A 19,518-nucleotide genomic window follows, 5' to 3' on the forward strand; every position below is an offset into this window, starting at 1 on the left:
CCTCCACGACACGTATTGTGACGTTTTTGTATCGCGAAATTTCGTGGCACGATATATTGTTACACCCCTAATAAATATTGACTTTTTGTCACTTCAATAGCAGTTTGGATTGAACAGAAGAAAAAGAAGAGAAAATAATTTTGCCATCTTAGATGGCTGTATCATTGAGGCAGCTGCAGGGTACATAAGGATGACAAAAAGGTGGGCAAGTCCTTTCCTGGATCTTAAAACTGCCAACAGCAGGAAGAGTCTCAGTTTACTCAACAGTTTACAACTCCCACACACACCTGACCACGCAGCAGACACACACCTTTTCAAGCTTTCCAGGGAGATACTGTGACATCATCGTGATTGCTCCCTGCTCCAGGAGAAGAGCACAGCACTCAGCCCGATTGGAATGAGTGACGATCAAAGGCATGTTCCTTTGTATTCGTTTATCCAGCCAGCCCTCCGCTCATCTCATCTGAAAGCTCCGAACAGAATGCAGATGGCTTCTTTCAACTTTTATTAACTTTTTGAAAAATTACCCATATTCCCCCCCTTAAGAATATAGATTAAGCTTTGCCAGCAATGAAGGAGGTAGAAAAAGTTTCAAGTCGCTAGATTATTAGAGTAAACACTAAGCTCAACAGCTAAAAACAAAGGCATAGCTGCAGGTTTCTAATAAATGTATCATCGATGCATCATCCCAAAATCTATTCCAGTATGTGAGACCAAAAGGTTTGACATATCACAATTATATCTGTCACTATAAATACTCAGCTTGTCACTTTGCAACCCTGTCAAAGTCCCCACCCCTCCGGGATCAGACAAAGCAGGCCATGTTTAATCTATAGAAAGGAGCAAATCTAGTAACCCGAGGACTGTTTAGCAAAGAACGGTTTTTCCAAAAGGTTTCTACATTTTGTGCATAGCCCTATAATAGCATACTACACTAGTTCTGGTAAGGTTTGGGCTGGAGCCCTGCGGTTCAAAGTCAGGGTCCTCCAGATACAAAAACAGCGGCAGATTATTGGGCAGCAATCCAGCTGTGTGATAAAGGTTTGTGTCTTTACACCTTTACAGAAAGTCATCCATGCATGTTTATGCAATTGTATTTATGTTATACAACTCCTTATGCAGTTGGGCTTAATTTGTACAAAAATACTTGTCCAGGAACTTGTGCAGTAGTAATAGCAGTTGGTGTATTCAGAACTGCAAGAATTAGGATAGCATACTTTATTACTTTTGTATAACATAAAGAATACAAAAGATACCAATGATCGGAAGGTTGGCGGTTCGAATCCCGCTCTGTCCCAGTTTGCTGTCGTAGTGTCCTTGGGCAAAACACCTTACCCACCTTGCCCCGTGTGAATGTGTTTGAATGTTTGGTGGTGGTCGGAGGGGCCGTTTGGTGCAATATGGCAGCCATCCTTCCGTCAGTCTCCCCCAGGGCCGCTGTGGCTACAAAAACGTAGCTTACCACCCCCGGAGAGAATGTGTATGAATGAATAATGGTCTCTGTAAAGCGCTCCGGGTGCCTTGAAGGGTGCTATATAAAACCAAGCCATTATTATTAATATGAAGGTAAAGGAAAGAGCATTCCTGAAACTGTCCTGTTTTCTGTTCTTTAAATGTACATAGTCCTCAGGAAGTGTATCCATGTACTCTTTCTAATTTCATCCTATCAAATATCTTCAACCAAATAACACAGTGGATTAAAACATAAATTTAAACTGTCAAAATGATTTGTTTGATGATGATTTAATATCTATTATGAAAAAAAGGGGGAAAAAAAACAAATGAAAGTGTTACAAGCATCTGTAACGCATGTATTCTAAGGTTAGTACTGGCCAGCATTTCTAGCTTTTATACAAACATTTTGTCAATTAGTTAATGATTAACAACCATAATAACAACAATAATAATAATTTAAAATTAACAGAAATTAGCCAATTCAAAGGTAGGTTATAACTTTATTCCAACACCAAAAATATAAAAACTATAATGCCGTCTTAAAATGACAACATGAGCAACAGGCATCTCAAAAAGCATTACTGAAAGACAGTTACTGTGACATTGAGCTTGTTAAACACTTGACAGCAATCTCTTCCGATTTGAGGATAACAGTTAACTGATAATGAGCTTAATGATTGGCAGAGTAACAAAAAAAGAGAAACAAAAGAGAACGAGACACTGGCTTAGGGTCAGTGTAGCCCAGAGTAGACAGGACTATAAATAGAACCAATCCTCCACCAGCTTACAACCCTGGATCACAGTGACCTGACCCCGACTGCATCACAAAACACACAGACACAATGAGAATTGAGACCAACAGAAACAGAGTTGGACTAGTAGATGAAGTTGCACAAAGAAAGAAGAAAGGTAAAGGTAACATTCTGACGTAGATTTTGTAAGATCTCTAAAGTTTCCCTATCAAAGACTGACTCAAGTCAGATGCCTCATAACTGTGAGGTCAGACTCATGTCAGTGGACCAGCAAAGTATTAGTATTAGAATAGAAATGGAAAAGATGAACTATGTAGCAATAATGGTGAAATTACCCAAGATTGTTGTGAAACCCAAAATATGTTACTTCCATTTAAACAACAATACTAATCTTATGATTCTTCAATTCTCTTCTTTTTTTATTTAGGCTACAAATTAAATCCAGTCCTCAAAACTTCTCCAGCTGACCGTTTATTTTATTTATCAATACTCTGCAGGTTGCTAATTAGAGACGGACATTAGTTCTACTCTAAAGAGCCCCAGAGGCAGACATTGTGCACAGCCAAAAACCAGCGAAGAGGAAGAAAAGGCCAGAAATGGGCTGAACGGCCCAAGAATTTACAGCACTAACAGCAGCCCTGGGTGTCATTTTAAACTCATCTTTGTGTCAACATGCTCACATTCATGGACTAAACTTCAAACTAATTGTGTACAGTAACTGTTAAACCTTCAGTGTTTTAAGATTCAAGCTAAATCTGAGCACTCGTTTTAGTTTAACAGGATTTCCACATTTTGCCAGCTTGGGTTTTATAATCATTTAACACTCATCTTTTTCTTTACTCTATAAACAACACAGAACCTAAAGGTATTGAGTTCACTTTCACACAGAAAAAAAAGTATATATCACAACAGATGGACCCAAATACTACTTTGCGCCGTCGTTTGGAAAAATTCCGGAGTCAATATTGGACAAGGGGCAAATGAGCTACTTTATTCCTTTTAAAGTCTGTGGGAGTCTTTCACTTAAATGGGTTTCAAGTAGTGATGCACCGAAATGAAAATTTGTGGCCGAAACCGAAAATAATAATAAACACTTGGCCGAATACCGAGTAATACCAAACAATGGTTCTTCGCAGTTTTTCATTTATTTTGCTAATTTTTTCACCATTGCATAAATCAAATAAATGTGCAGTGAAATACCCGCCAGTCACAATTTGTCTTACTGTACTTATTGTATTTTCTCTCATAATCCTTTTTCATTTTCTCCTGTTCAAATCCAATTAATCAGGTCGCGGTGGGGCTGATCTCCGCAATTTGAAGCCTTGTATAATAATTGTAAAAATCTGGGTTATTTTCTTGGACGATCTCGTCAAACATATCAGACAGTGAGGGTTCTCCACCGCATCGGTAGTGGGGGCCCTTTTCTCTGCTGTGCGTCCCGTAATCGTCTCCATCACCAAGCGGTTTCCCAAATCCAACTCAGCCTGGATCATTTCTTGTGTCCTCTGCTTTTTCCCCACATCCAAGTAATGATCTGACATGCTGATATGTTTGCTGCTTTTAACACCGCACACCCCTCACTCTACGCTGTCCGCTGTTTGATTGCGTTTTCTAAACATGCCGTTATTAATTGTTTGGTTTTTTCCCCACTTATTCCACCGAACACCGAAAGTGTTTTTTTGCTATTTTCGGCCGAACAATATCGGTTACCGAACATTCAGTCCATCACTAGTTTCAAGCTGATCCTAAGTGAATATTTACGATAGAAATCGACCATTTTTGTTAATCAACAGTAGCCGACATTTAGTAGCCTTTTCTATAACATCCAGCAGCTGAAACTTTTGGAAAGCTTTTTAAACACTCGATGACTGACAGGAAGCTCAATAACTTAGACAAACTTTATTGTCATTCAGTGTCGTCAAATGCACGCAGAACAACATTTCGTGGCATTGGCTCAGCACAGAATTGCAGATATAAAAGTATAAGAGTATAACCAACTACAAAGTGCAATGGCTAAATGGAAGTGATCATCAGCAGGATCCTTGGACAGTAAAGGATCAGCGTTTTATTTTTTGTTGTTTTTTTTGTTTTTTTATGACAAAGTAATAACCTGTTGAGAATGTCTTCATGAATGGATTGTAACCAACCAATTAGTAGGCAAATTGATACAGTGATAAAAATTGAGAGGTTAAAAACTCCAAACAAGTGAAGGATGTGAGTTATGTAAAGGCTTGCTGGTATTGCACTGAATCCCTTTTAAACCTTCATTTTTCATATAATTTTGAAAATCCCGGGCATTAGTGCTCCATCATCGTCTCATCATATTTGTCCATTGAACCCAAACTAATGTTCTTACTTTTTCCTGATCTTTTAAAATAAACAATCCGAGCAGAAGGCTGCCCTGCATGTAAAAGTTCAACAGTCCTTTCAATAATGGAAGTGAGAACAATGACATTAAAATCATCAACTGAAGTATGAGTCTTCTTGAAAAGCTTTGTTGTTTACGTCAACTGTACCAGCAAATACAAGATTAAAGATACATTGGGTATATCATCACAACTGTGCCAGCTTGTGGTCCTGTCATTAAATACATTTATAAGCTTAACAGCATCATTTCTGTGTGAGCTGTGAGCGCAATTCTGTTAGTCTAAATCCATACTTATACATTTTATGAGGTTAAGAAAATGTCAATAAACCCTGAGAGGTCAAACAAAATTAGGCAATGTTGGCTCATCCAGATTTACTGAAGGTTTGCATAAGATTTGCATGATTTCATCTATTAAAACGGTGCTGTGTTTAAGCAGTGGGTCAAAGTTGTTTACACTTTTTATTATAAATATATTACTACTAAGCCCATAATCCAGATAGAGAGGTTTTAGACTGTTACCCATTTAAACTGTATAGTACTGTTTTTGCTCTCATAACGTCTTTATTTTCTCAAATCTTTATTTTCTCAAAGTGTGTCCATTTTTCACTTTCAACTTCAATCTCCATTTATAATAACTTGAGCTTGTGATAACTTTAAGATTACTTTATATTTAGAAAACAGGACTCAAGTCTGCTGTCATTGCACACAGTGGACTTTCATAGTCAGTGAAATTAGGACCCTTATACTGTACCTACGCAATCAAAAATAGTTTTGAATCCATTTTGAGCAGAGAATCCATTTTGAATCAAACGGTGCATATTAATGCCTGATAAATTGAATACAGTTTGTTTGTTTTTTTCTCAACCTAGCCAATTAGGTATAAAAATGCTTTGCCGGTTACTATGGTTTAATCCAAACTGCTGGAAACAGTTCTGACATCTGGCTCCCCTGATACTGTGACAGCTCTTTTGTAATTGTAATCCACCAGTGATCAAATAGAGGTTATGCTTCATTCCACTAGAGCCTTTTTTAAAAACCTGCATCGCTCTCTCTCTGGCACTAAAGTGTTTCAAGGCAACAGGCCCTGAATGAGACTTTTATAGTGAGCAGAGTTTTATTATGAGGAGCTGTTTGGATTGTAACCTTGGAAGCAGACACAAACGCACCAACTGTGCTGGTGGCGTGCCAGTCAGCAGGAGTACACACTTCAACAAAATGATACGGCCGCACACTTAAACTCCATTGAACATGTTTATTGGAGTAGTACAAACTATTAGAGCTGCAGAGCAGATTTTGGAGATCAGAGAATGATCTTAACTTGGCCAAGAGCCCGCAGACAGGTGTAATTTGTTTCTATTACACAGATGGCAGAGACGGAACGAGGCAGGGAAAATGGAACACCACACTGTGTGTGAAGTTGTGATCAACGTGGGTGTGTGTTTATCTTTCACTGGTCAAACATCCTCTTCTTAGGAAAACAGCAGCCTTGTGCACAAAACGTACATAATGACAACAAAAGGTGAACAAATATTTAAAGACATCAAGGTGTCCTGTGTGAGTGTGTGAAAGTGTGTGTTTCTGTGGCGTTAACGCCGTACTGAGATGTCTACATGGTTTCTTGATAACACCAGTTTTGCATGTTGTAAAATTAACACTCAAAAGCTTACATCAATAAAATACTGAGATATGCAAAATAGCACGATTTACACAAGAGTTTCTGTTGCCTGGACAAATAACTGTGAGCTGACCAAAATATTTCCAAGCTGATTTAACTTTTAAGTTGTTCCCACTGCTGCAGAGGCTTCCCGTGTTGATCCTCACCTTTATAACAACATTGCTACTTATTTGAAATTGAGGGCAGTGCAGCTTCACAGTAGGGCCTTTCAGATTTTTATACATGTCCACTTAAAAGACGCTATGAATATAGTGACCAAAATTATGTAATCCTGGCTCTATGATGGGAAAGACTGAATGGAATATAAAATAGCTGTTGCTCTGGCAACAAGCTGCTTGATTGACAGCTTAAGGTGGGTGGTGTAATCAGGAGTGGATTATTCCTGGGGAGCGATGGACACACGCACACAAGAGCTGTGACGGATCACAAACCTCATAGATTGGATCGAATCACTGTTTTCAAGAGCATTTTAGAACACTTAAACCGATTATCAACATCCAGCAGTTCCAATGTGTGAAGAGTCTTATAACATGATCTGCTTAAATCAGTGGGGGGGGGGGGGGGGTCCCACAATGTAGAATTTCCTAAGTTGTCCAAAATTAAAAGATAAAAGAAAAAGTAGCTACAAAGTGGAATAAAGATGACACTTGTGTTACACCATCTTCATATGGCTTCTTTGTGTAGCACGGTAATAAAAAAAAAAGCATAAATCATCTTAGAGAATTAATCATTTATAAGGGTGTTGGTCAAAATTGTCACAGTAGGTCATACCGTGACCATTCTGACAAACACCTTTATAAATGATTCATTTATAAGATGATTTATGCTTTTTTTATGACCTGTAAGCTGATTTATGTTTGTATGCTGAACCAAACACGCATGTCAGCCATAAACCTTGGCCTATGCCTGATCTACACCTCCCCAGAAAAGTAAATATGCGTTAGTTTGATACAGAACATTGATGGTGCTGAGCCAAAGGGCTCCAATAATGCACTCACAACCCACACTTCTGCACCAAACTGCACCCTAAAGTACCTCAGGTTACTTTATTACACTCCCAAGTAATTGAGAGACTGTGCTGTTCAAAAATGTTTCATCAATTTATGTCAAAGCTGCAGTTATCCTGAATACAGTCTCTGGAGACTCAAAGTTGAAATGATTGTTTAATGAGAATCATCAGTGAGTATTGGATTGACATCTTAATGTTATTCTCTGCTGGCATGAAGACATCAACTAGGGTTTTAAGGTTGTTTGTCAGCAATGGGTTTTTTTTTTAAATATTTTATTCGAGTCTATGGATACATCCTTGCAAATTAACTGAGACAACAACCGGACACTTAGATTTTCAGACATCTTTCTAGTGCAAAGGAATGAAAGATTAATCACATTTTTTAAATTAAAATCACAATTCTCAGACACTCAGAAAACCAGATGAACGTAAAGTGTAATTATGGAATATTGGAGAAGTGGTAAGATTGAACACATTTTACTTCTTCCTAACCCCCTTTAAGACAAGTTAAACAGGATTCATCTGTTATGTGTATTGTTATGCATGTGCACGTGTTTATGTATGTAGATGGGTGTGTGCACATTGGGTATAGATGTATTCATTTTGTGTACATTCATTGAAAACAGATTTATTTATTTCTATATATTTATTCAGAAGGGTTTTATGTTCAAAATATATGTGTATATGTATGTGTGTGTATATGTATGTCTATTTATATATAGATTACATCTTAATCAAGAAATGAAATTAACAATTTCAACTGATGCAACTTATCTTGATGTACGATAAACAATTCCAAAAGAGACGATCAAATATGAAAAAGGAGCTCCGTGGTTAAAAGAAAAAGGTTGTTGGCTCCCACTGCTAGGGTTAAGTGTAGAAGCATTAGTATAATTCTTTTATTCAATTTATTTGTTATTTAAGCATATCATTTTCCAGTATTGATTGATACATTTCTCACAGCCATACATCACCAACTCTGTAGAAAATATCTGGATATGTAAAACTAAATAACATCTTTTGAGAAGCAGCTGAAAGAAAAATGAGATTTTGAGTGATGGAAAGAGTGAGATGCACGTATATGAAAGCAAAGCCTGCCTGATGAGATCTCACCATCACAAAAACACAAAAGACAGACACTCAATATTGCTAGATGATCTCCCATGAGTGTAGTCTCTTTTATTGCCTCCTCATTCTCTCAAACAGTTACAATAAATAATACTCACCAATAAAAAAAAAAAAATCTCTTCATTTGGGAAACTGTATTATTCTACTGTTGGTAACTTATCCATCAATAAAATGTAATTATCTCACAGGCTGTTACAGTGCAATAAACCACCTTGAATGCTGCATCTCCTCAAGAAGTTTCTTATTATATTTGACACAGCTAAGAACAAAAGCTTTATGCTATGCCTCCTAACACAACCAGGGTGAGTTAGTTTGGATGAAGGTTGCAACAAAATATTATTTTATAATCCTGCAAATTAGATTGTAACATCCTCAAGATTTATTTTTCACTGAAACAGCAGGTGCTGTTGTGCAAAGATGCTCTGACCCTGTTACAGCTATCACAGTTTAGGTTCAAAACCTTATCATTGCCAATTCTTCCTCCTTCTAACATATGAACTTTGAACACTGAATATACACTTGTTATTCAATTTATTGTGCCTTCAGGGCAAGAACAAACTTAAAAAAGGCAGAGTTGAAAAACTAAAAGGCATGCTTCATGGTTGAACAAATTTACTGTCAGTGTGAGAAAAGAGACTTACAAACAAGGCCTCATTCATGACTCACACACTGACATAACAAGGACTGACAAGGGAGCACACATACACACACTGATGGACTTGTGTGCAAGCACCTGGAATTATCTAGTGTAATGAAATCCAATGAAGTGTTGGCAGGCTAACAACCACAAACCAGGGCTGCATCTGATCTCATGATTATTTTCTGTAAAAACTTTCAAAATTATTTGAACATAGCCCCTTGAAAGCACAGGTCAAAAGAAATCCTAAGCTCTTATGTAATTCAAACATAACAAAAATCATTTCAAGGTACTTTATAGGGAAGCAAAGGAATTAAAATGCAAGTCCAACTATATACATTTCTGTTATCTATCCATATATATATATATATATATATATATATATATATATATATATATATATAAATCCTATCCAGTTCAAATACTCTGACTTCAAAGAATCTAATACAAATATAATTCAATATAATTAATTTCGATAAAAATGAATTTATAATGACAATATATATAAAATGATTTGAGGATCCATAGTCAAACTCCATATTGCTCTACCTGGAAAAGATCTCCTGCAGACCAAGACGCAAGGAGGGGGGCCGTCTGCTTCCATTTTTGGCCTTAAACTTAAAATCTAACAAAACAAACAACAGACGACTAAACTACATGAAAATTAATTTTCAGCCTTTTTTTTCCAGTAGGTTGGATTATTGCAATGGCATCTTTACAGGCCTTTTTTTAATTTTTTTTTAACTTATTAACATACAGTGCAAACAGCGACAAAAGACGACATCAGTTACAATGATATGTATCTAGGTGTGTGTATGCGTGTGTGTGTGCGTGTAAATAAGATGATGAAAGTAGATTAATAAATTAAGAATATTAATTTGAGAATAAATAAGTAAACAAATAAACAATCATATAGAGTGGTGTAGCACGATATAATATAAATATAGCATAATAATATCCTAATATAACATAATATAACATAACAAAATTACATCACCATACTATAATATATAACAATATAATAATACTATAGTTTAACATCCCATGAGATTTCATAACTTAATATAATAATACACTATGAAACAATATATCATGATAATGCCAGGAATGATTATTAGAGTTAGAATTGGTAATTTATGTATTGCAATGAGGGGTGAGGTCAGACGGGGGCGTCAGGGAAGCGAGCAGGAGCCCCCACCAGACTCCAGTTGCCCGACCGGGAGCCCCAGCAAGAGGCAGGTAGGACGGCAGTGAAAGGAAAGCTCCCCTCCCCTTTTGATTTTAAGTAATTATATATATATATATATATATATATATATATATATATATATATATATATATATATAATTTTTATTTTTCCCCTATTCCCCTTCCCCCGCCTCCCCTCCTGATTAATTTTGTTTAATTCTGTGTAATGTGATTTAGAGTCAGGGGGATCGCATCTTGGACCGCAACCTGACCCAGAGGAGGCTGCCGGCCTGTTGTGGATCTGACCTCCTGTGCTTCTCCTGGTCTGGGCAACTCCCAGACTCCCTGCCCCCCCGCCTTTACTATATTTATAATATAATGATAACTTCATTATCATGATTACTGTTCAGATTAAAAAGTAATATAAAAAAAATAAAATAAAATTTTGTTGTGATGACGGTTTGATAATAATAGCAATGTGAACCACAAAAGTGGTAATAATAATGATAATATTCATAATCATGATCGTAATCAGAATCAACATGTATATACTAATAATTTCACTCATCAAAAATGACAGCAAACAATTATTGTTATCATCACAGTCATAATCATGGTTGTAATAATGACAATAATGTAATAATCATAACAATATGATGAGAGAAGTGGCCAAGATTGTCTATAATATTCTGCTGTGTAGCCATCTGGACCGGGTGATTTATTGTTGGGCATGAGATGAAGGGCTTTGGTGATTTCTTGTAGTGAGAGAGGTCGGTCTAGGTTTTCTGATTGCGTTTGGGTTAGTTTAGAGGTTTGAGTAAAAAGTTCTGAAAGAGTCATTAATTATGGAGAAGTCGTGAGTTATGTTACCAGATGTATCTACAATTGAAGTTATGATGGATTTTTCTGTAATCTTTAGCCTATTGACTCAACAAAATACTACTTTCAAAACCATATTGATAGAGGAATGAATCCACCAAGTGCAATTGTTTTTTCCTATCACATTTTAAGTCTGACCAGTCTTAACATTTATTTTAACCATTACTAAAACATTAAAGCTCAATATGAAGACTGAGACTTAATCTACCATTTTAAAGAAAAAGTACCTTCCAAAACAGAGACAGTTAGTTGTAGTGAAACGTGACTTTCAGATTCACTTTCAGGTAGTAAATCTCAATCTCAGTTAGCATCTGTCATCTGTGTCTAACACTATTTGGCAAATGAAAGTTCTATACAAGCTGGCTTCCACATTGTGACATACCCTTTGGATAAAGTGGATTAATGATGAACATGAAAGGGAAAAGATGGAAACATGAAAGTAGCGAGAAAAAATCCTGAAGAGAATTTAAAAAAAAAACACACTGAAACTCTTGTTCCAAAGCCCTGATAACGGAGGAAGGTTTGCATGCTGTGGGGAGACCATTACCAAGAACTATGCCTGCTTTGGAGCATACAGCCCCGACAGCCTCACTGTGCTTCAATATCTACATCTTTCTGTTTTCATATAAGCCTCTCTCTCCCTCCCTCCTCCTCCCTCATTAAATATTCACAGTTGGTCCCATTAAACATTCACCGCGCAGAGCTGCTACGTTTATCTGCCCCTCACCAATCAGCCTGCAGCAAGCGCAGCAGAATGCCACCAAAAGCCTGAAAAACTAAAATACACACACGCACACAAATGCGTTGCGTGTCTGTATGGCCTTTGATGCGTCAGCTATGCAGACAAGGGACAGAGCAGGAGAGGACAAGAAAGAGGGGGGGGGGAGAAGAAACAAGATGAAAACAGGTAGAAAAGGAAGAAAAATAAGACGAATTAAAGGAAATTCAATGGGGAACAGAGGCAAGACAAGCAATGTGAGGGTCCAATTTTAAGCTCTCATCCATGCTCAGTAAAGGGGAAGCTGCCTTGCGCCTCAATAATTCAACAGCAGGACGAGTGCCGCCAGCCTCTCCCTATTTCACCCCTTCTCTTTCCGTCACATCACAAGGTCTTACCTAATGCCAGTGTAAAAATATTCTGCCTTCCCAGTCCAACACAATACGTGGCATGTAATTGTGGCTAAAAATAACATGACGCGCAGTTTAGATGGATCAGACGCTGAAGATTTTTCTGTTTGTGTTCGAGAGAACCCACAGAGTCAGAGTTTCGTCAGAACAGAAAATATATATAGTTTTTCAGTCATTCAAATGTGACCCCAGGGACATTTTTGTAAGTAATTTTAAAATGTCTTCTGTTTTACATGGGTATAATAAAGAATAGTGGTCTGAGTAATACTGCTATACAGTAAATGACCTACATCGAACACTGCACTTGAAAGATCTTGCATCAAAAACTACAGAGCAATGAAGCTGCAACTCTGCTAACATGTTGCTTCCTGTGATAGCAGTGACTTTCCTTTTTCTTAATGTGATAAACACTGAAGAAACAATATATTAAAGTTTACAACAGCATAATAGGGACATTTGAGGAGAGAAAAGTGATGGGGGGGTAATGGGTCAAAATGCCACTCAGGTACCTGATCAAACTATACTTTTCACTTGGGGTTGGCAGAAAGGAACCCCTCCTGATTTTAACCCCCCCTCCAAAAAAAACATCCCAATATTATTTCCAGCATCTTTACTTTTAAGGGACACTGCTGTGCTGTGAAAGATGTATACATATTTCCAGCTATTATACATCTCTATATTTGTGTGCATATGAAGACTGTTCTTTGGTAGCTACTGACACTTAAACCTACGTCTATTTTTTCTTGTCAGATTTTTATCTCCTTACCGTACGCTTTCAATAATATTTTTGTTCCTTATCGTTTGCTCATGTCTCTTTTCTTGCTGTAACATGCTCTCATAAAAGATTACACATTCAAAAGAGCAAATACATTTCCAAGGAGTGCTGAACAACATGGGTGAAACAATGTATTTGAACAATACATCATAACATTGCAAACCAGTTTAAAATGTGAGATTAACTAATAAAATGTAACTACACAGAAACATATTACAAGTAATTTAAGATCAAAACTTCCTTGCTCTGAATATGCCATTAAAATGAATTTAGTCACTTCCTGATTATAATAAGAGCATATGTTTGATGATGACTGTGAGCCCCGTACACAAAAAACTGAAGATAAAAGAGCTAATAAAACATTAATTTAAACAACATTAAATTTGATGTTTTGTGTTTCTAAAAGATTGATGTCTGACACTTTATCTTGGTATACGATGCGTTTCACCTCCAGCTTATCAGAAAGCCACAGAAGGAGACCGCTACCTCCTATTTTCCATCAGACAATGTACAACAGCATGTGGGAGCCCTACACCACTGAAGTAACAATAACACTTCCCTTCTTCACTTTTGGTTCTTGTAATATTTTTTAAATAGTCACTGTTGCCTAAGGCTAACTATCTACTACAGTTATCTACTTCTGCAAACTAATTCTAGAGTCATCACTGCTTATCTTGTGAAATATATCAGCAGCTTACTGTATGGAGTTAGTCTGACACATTTGCACGTCCGTGTAAATCATTTTTCTCTGTCACATCTACAAACACATGAACATACACATGTTGCATTTAAGCTCTTTTTGCCCCCAAACAAGTTGGAGTTTCCAACATTTTACTCGCTAGATTTTTAACTTTCTCTACATTGAATATGCAGCTACAAACGAGTTTATCTTAAACATCCAAAATGTATTTTTTCTTAGCAGATAATAGAAACTGTCAGTCCAAGCAGAGGTATGCCACTACCACAATGTTATCCCATTTTATAAGGACACCTGGCTAGTCTGCAACACACTAACACGGAGTTAGGATGACTTCAGCTCAGTTTGTATCAGTGATTGTGACTCAATATACTTCGAGAACATCTAACACAGCCACTAAACACTATATTGACATCTGGAAAGTAAATATGAGCATAGGAGCGAAACTAAAACCAAAATCCCATAGACCCAGCTAAAAGCAATAGAACATCACAAAACTTGTCCCTCAGTAGTTTTCTGCATAGATTCAAGTTTAAAAGGCACAGAGCAACTATGCTGAGCAACAGTGAGCTTCCCTTCATGCTGTAAAGGAAATATCATAAAGAATCATCATTATAGCTTTAAATGATGCAGCTAAAACAAACTAGACATGGCTTGGTGGGGAAAAAGCTTTAAAGAATAAAAAACAAGAGGAAACAGCTAGCCCAGTTGTGCAGATGAAAACCTGATCATCAGCACCTTTACGCTCACCAATGAACATGCACCTTCATGTGTTTGGTTCAGCAACTCTGCACATGCAGGTGACACCACCTGACCCAACTATAATCACTGACCTCACAGACAATGTGCCCTCCCTCCCTGAGCCACAGAGAATAGGGCTTAATCCTGCCTATGCGCACACATGTACACGGCCTCCTCGGTTCAAGCAACACTTCAAAGTTCCCGGAAATTAAACCAAAGCTGATCTTATGTGCATTTGTTGCCTACAAACAGTGACTACAAGCTAACGAGCATGAACAGCATGTGTTAATGTGCAGCTGTAAAGAGATCCAAAGAGCTAGCCAGTAAACTTCCAGCTGCTGCAGCGGAGCTCGTATCAGACTCTCATGCGCTGGGTAGAAAGATGGCACAGCTGACAAACTAAAGGTTAAAAAAAAATTAAAGGGAGGGTAAACAATTTCTGAGTGACATCATGCATGACTGCTGATGTTTAAAACTAAATATCAACAAAACATGGGGTAATAGCACCACCCCGTCCCCCCTCTACCAGTGCCCTGAGAAAACATGCCCCGTCATGATCTCTCCTGATACTCTCTGTCTATCAGCGACTGGCTGGAGAAATATTTGTTATGGTTTCTGCTTGGGTACCAGATAATAAAGCCAGGATTTTCTATTTAAATGTATTTATTTTATATTTTCCTATTTAACTCCTGAGATAGGCAGCTAACTGATGGTGAGGAGATTCAAAAAGGAGACAAAAACAATAGAAACTGCACAGAATCGCTTACCCTGCCTTTAAGTGTAGAAAGGTTTTGAAATACGACATACTGCCTAAACAGCTTCATTGTTTTGTGGCAGTAATTGTAAAGGTGGCTGGAACTCACTTATTTCAGTGTTTTGATTAAATTGATTGAGAACGCTGTATAACTCATTTATCCAACAATACAAGTCACATGAAGCAAAAATGTATTACAATACAATGTATTGATACTATAGGACAGTGGTTCTCAAATGGGGGAACGCGTACCCCTGGGGGTACGTGAAGGCACTACAGGGGGTACGTGAGATTTTAAAATATACATATATTTAATAAGTAGCATCCATGCAAAAATCCTTTAAAAATAAATATTTCATAAATAATTTAGGAAAATATAAGTCTAAATTCATAAAATGAATTTTATTTTCAGGAGTAGGCTATTCAACTTATTATCCTAAAACCGCAGAGTTTCCCCCACACCAGGATGGTTCCACCTAACCTTTCAAATGCCACCTGGCTTCACCTGTCAATCACTTGAACCAACGATGGAGTTGTGGTTGAAGCGTAGCCGCAATATTTGTTTAATAAATCAGTTACTGATGGCACAGTGCTCTGTTTTAGGTCTTTTTTTTTTACAACCAAAAGTGCTTTGCGCTGGTTAGGGGGCACTTGGCTGAAAAAATATTTCACAGGGGGTACATCACTGAAAAAAGGTTGAGGACCACTGATAGGAAACCAAACTAACTCTTTACACAAGGACGTGCAAGGTGCCGGTTGCAACTTTATGCATGGTACAAGAGTTTGAGGCACATGTTGGCAGAGAGGGAAAAAAATGACAAAAGAAAACACTGCCAGCACATTTCAACTCTGATTAAGGACACTGCACTGAAGGAAAAGCGAATGTCTACTTGCATTTGAGCAAGTGAAACTATGAACGCACGGACCATGTGTGAATAAAATTAAATGTAAGACGGTAAGAAAAAAAAAATGTGTGATTGTAGCTGGTGAGAAAACAGCAGTACTCTGTATAAATGTGTGATGATAAATGTGACCACGATGATGTGTCACCCCGGGTGTTGCTGCGTTACAGGCTCTGGACCAGTACAGCCCTAAAACAGCAAATATAGAGATGGGACCAGCTTGATCCAGCAGCTGATACCGACTTAATTCACTGATCGGATACTGGAATGAAAACACTGATCAGAAAAATTCAATTCAAATATTATTCTGAGGTCTACAAGAACAGACATGAAGTACCTATACAGCGTTTGCAACACACGGAAGACATTAGACGACAGAGGAATACGTGTGAAAACACATGTGTTAATGATAACAGACGGAACATGCTTGCAGCTCCATGGTAGATGAACTGCTGTGATATACATGCAACTCAACAGGTCGGCCCTAACAATAAATCCGACACAAATACAGAGACACAGGAAGTTGTATCTGATCTGCTGCTTATGGACACATACAAAGGCTGCCAGAGCCACTAATTCAGGATGTATATTGTATTCCCTGAAGCAACAAGTGAGGTGTTGAAAGACAATCTCATCGCAACTCAGTCCAGCAGAGACACGGGCAGCCACATGACCAGACAGCAGTTTATTCAGATAACAGGTAAAAGACAAGGGCATCAGTGACGTCAGTATCAGACCCATCCCACTCCGTTCAAAGGATTTAGAAGAACTCCATGTTTCATTCACTACAATTTGAGACACTCATTGCAACATATGTGAAGCAGGTTGAATGTCTCACAGCAGAAACATCATGCATTCAAATCAGCATTTGTCATACAGTAACCTCAGGGTGTCATTGCAAGTTTGCTTGATTTAAATAAATAAAACATCCATTGTACTCAGAGGTTTACCAATGAAGTGATAGCCCTGACTGATAACTCGCTGGACTGCAAAAGACTAACTTAAGCACCATTTTGAATGAATTTAGGAGATAATTAACTATTAAAAGAGAGTCCAGGCCGTGATAGATAACTAGCCTCATTTGTACATCCAACTGTATCTTCATACGTCATCATTTAACGTATTCTTCTATTGCCGTTTTACAGGATTATGCTTTCTTTCACAAGACAGGCTAAAAGAAGTTCATATACTTTGATGTTAAAAAAAAAAAAGAACAGTATTGATTGTATCCTACATGTTGCTGCAGCACTTCTTTACATAGTGTTGGAAATGCTCCATCTTCAGCTTCATGCTCCATCTTAGCTTAAAACACCCAGTCTGCTCTAACTGGTCAGAAATGGTCGTAAGAGGCAAGTCAAAACTTGCCACTAAAGCAGGCCATATGCAGAACTACTACAGGGTGATGAGAAGCAGTTGGATGGAAAACAAAGCATTTCAGGAAGTTCAGGAAAAGCTCTTTCAGTGGGAAAGAATACCTGCATTTGGCTCGGACTTTGGACTTCACGGCCTTGCAAATGTGCAGAAAACTGATTTAACACAGGAAAATGCAGGAGAAACCCCAAAAAGCATAGTCTGAGCTCTAAAAAAAAATAAGGACGTGTTAGGAGAAGAACACAAAGCCATTAAAACTGCTTAAGGTGTACATGGATGAAGCTTAATTAGAAGTTCAAGAAGTCTAGTTAATATCTGTCTGGTAATCTGGTTGATTTGCATCTCTTACTTTACCAAAACCACTGGAACAAACCAGAAGTTTCTTTACTACCATCTTAAAAGTTACAATAATACACAAGGTTATTTTAGGCTCAAACTAAAAGAGGAATGTTTGCAATCCTTTAACCGGAGACCAACAGAAACAAACCAAAAATGGTTAAACACAAGAGCCAAAGCCCACCAAACTCCTCCGTGTGACTGAAAGTGCAGCAGTTCAGCTCTGCCAAGTGGCCTCTAGCTTTTCAGGAATCTCAGCTCACAAGGACAAGACTATGCGCCCGGCTCGCTTTTCTTAAGGAAGTAATCTGACTTCACTTAGCAGCCTACTGTTGGCAGCCTTCAGTTTGTATAATTTCATACTCCTACCAAACTGTGAGCCCAAGTCACCCAACACTTATCTGATGCACTTACCTCTAGCCGACAGCTTTTTTGTGTTGATGATTTTAGCAGCATACTCCTGGCCGGTGGACTTCTTGACACATCTCCGAACGATAGAGAAGGCACCCCTGGAACAGGAGAGACTGATAACTAAGAGGACAGGTCAGTGAACCCCCTCAGACATAAACACTCCTGCAGACTAAACAAATGCACAAATCACACACACTTAGAAACGAGTCCCGTGCATTATTAAAACAGTGATATTCTGCACAGTGGGAAGAGAACAAGTCGACTAATCCGTGACAGGGAAGGTAGAGCTCTCATCGTGGAAACAGTCTGTCATGAGGTGGCAGACAGAAATGTGAGAGGGGCTGCAGGAGGATGAAGCCAGCATTTATCCTCTCAGCCTGGGTGATTCTCACGCAGACGTCTTCAAACTCCTGCTGCTGTGTGCACCGGGAGGTGGAGCGGCGATAGAAGACGTTACAGAGTCATTTTGGAGCCGGTTTAGTCACTGATACCCATACACGTCCTTTCATGTTTTAGACCTGGGATGCATTTGCAACCACAGTTATTGGACAAAAGCCTGGCACTACATTATAGTGTGTGTGTATATATATTTATATATACATACATACATACACGTGTATATATGCATGCATATATACATATATATATATATGTGTGTATATATGTACATATAACTATATATACATATACCTATATATAAATATACACTAGGGGTGTAACGATACACTAATCTCACGATACGGTACGATACACGATATTGAGGTCACGATAACGATACGATACGATACTATAGCAGTATTTTTTTAACAACCTTGCATGAGGAACATATGACTGGAAAAAATTGTCTTTTATTTGAAAGACACAAAATACAAAACAATGCTGTGCATTTGCCCTATTGTTACAGTTTGTAATGCTTTATAACTGTTTAAGTTTTAAAGAGCAAGCCAGGCCAACCATTTTCCACAAACTGAACTAAAAGTAAATGTCAGGTTTGCATTATGCATCTTCAGTTTCATACAAGTACAAATATTTTGCCACAAACTGAATAGTTTATCTCATGTATGATTTGACTTTTTTCTTTTTTCGGATGCGCGTTACTAGTCAACACAATAGATTAATATTAATATTCCAATATCGCGATACACTTTGTCACCTCCACGACACGTATTGTGACGTTTTTGAATCACGAAATTTTGTGGCACGATATATTGTTACACCCCTAATATACACACACACACTATATATATATATATATATATATATATATATATATATATATATATATATATATATACACACACACACACACACA

At 37.7% G+C, this 19,518-nt stretch overlaps 1 protein-coding gene across 15 annotated transcripts in view; it reads right to left on the bottom strand.

The window, feature by feature from the left end:
- The window catches only part of camk2g2 (calcium/calmodulin-dependent protein kinase (CaM kinase) II gamma 2), a 68,564-nt gene that overhangs the window by 47,922 nt on the left and 1,124 nt on the right, over positions 1 to 19,518 (bottom strand). For all 15 annotated transcript variants that reach the window (XM_061744649.1, XM_061744648.1, XM_061744643.1 and 12 more), the window contains exon 2: positions 18,210 to 18,304. In XM_061744649.1, coding sequence (XP_061600633.1) covers positions 18,210 to 18,304 — 95 coding nt within the window. The remainder of the gene's footprint in view (positions 1 to 18,209; positions 18,305 to 19,518) is intronic.

The sequence above is a fragment of the Cololabis saira genome, chromosome 17, assembly GCF_033807715.1.
Source record: "Cololabis saira isolate AMF1-May2022 chromosome 17, fColSai1.1, whole genome shotgun sequence".
In the NCBI taxonomy this organism is placed as follows: domain Eukaryota; kingdom Metazoa; phylum Chordata; class Actinopteri; order Beloniformes; family Belonidae; genus Cololabis; species Cololabis saira.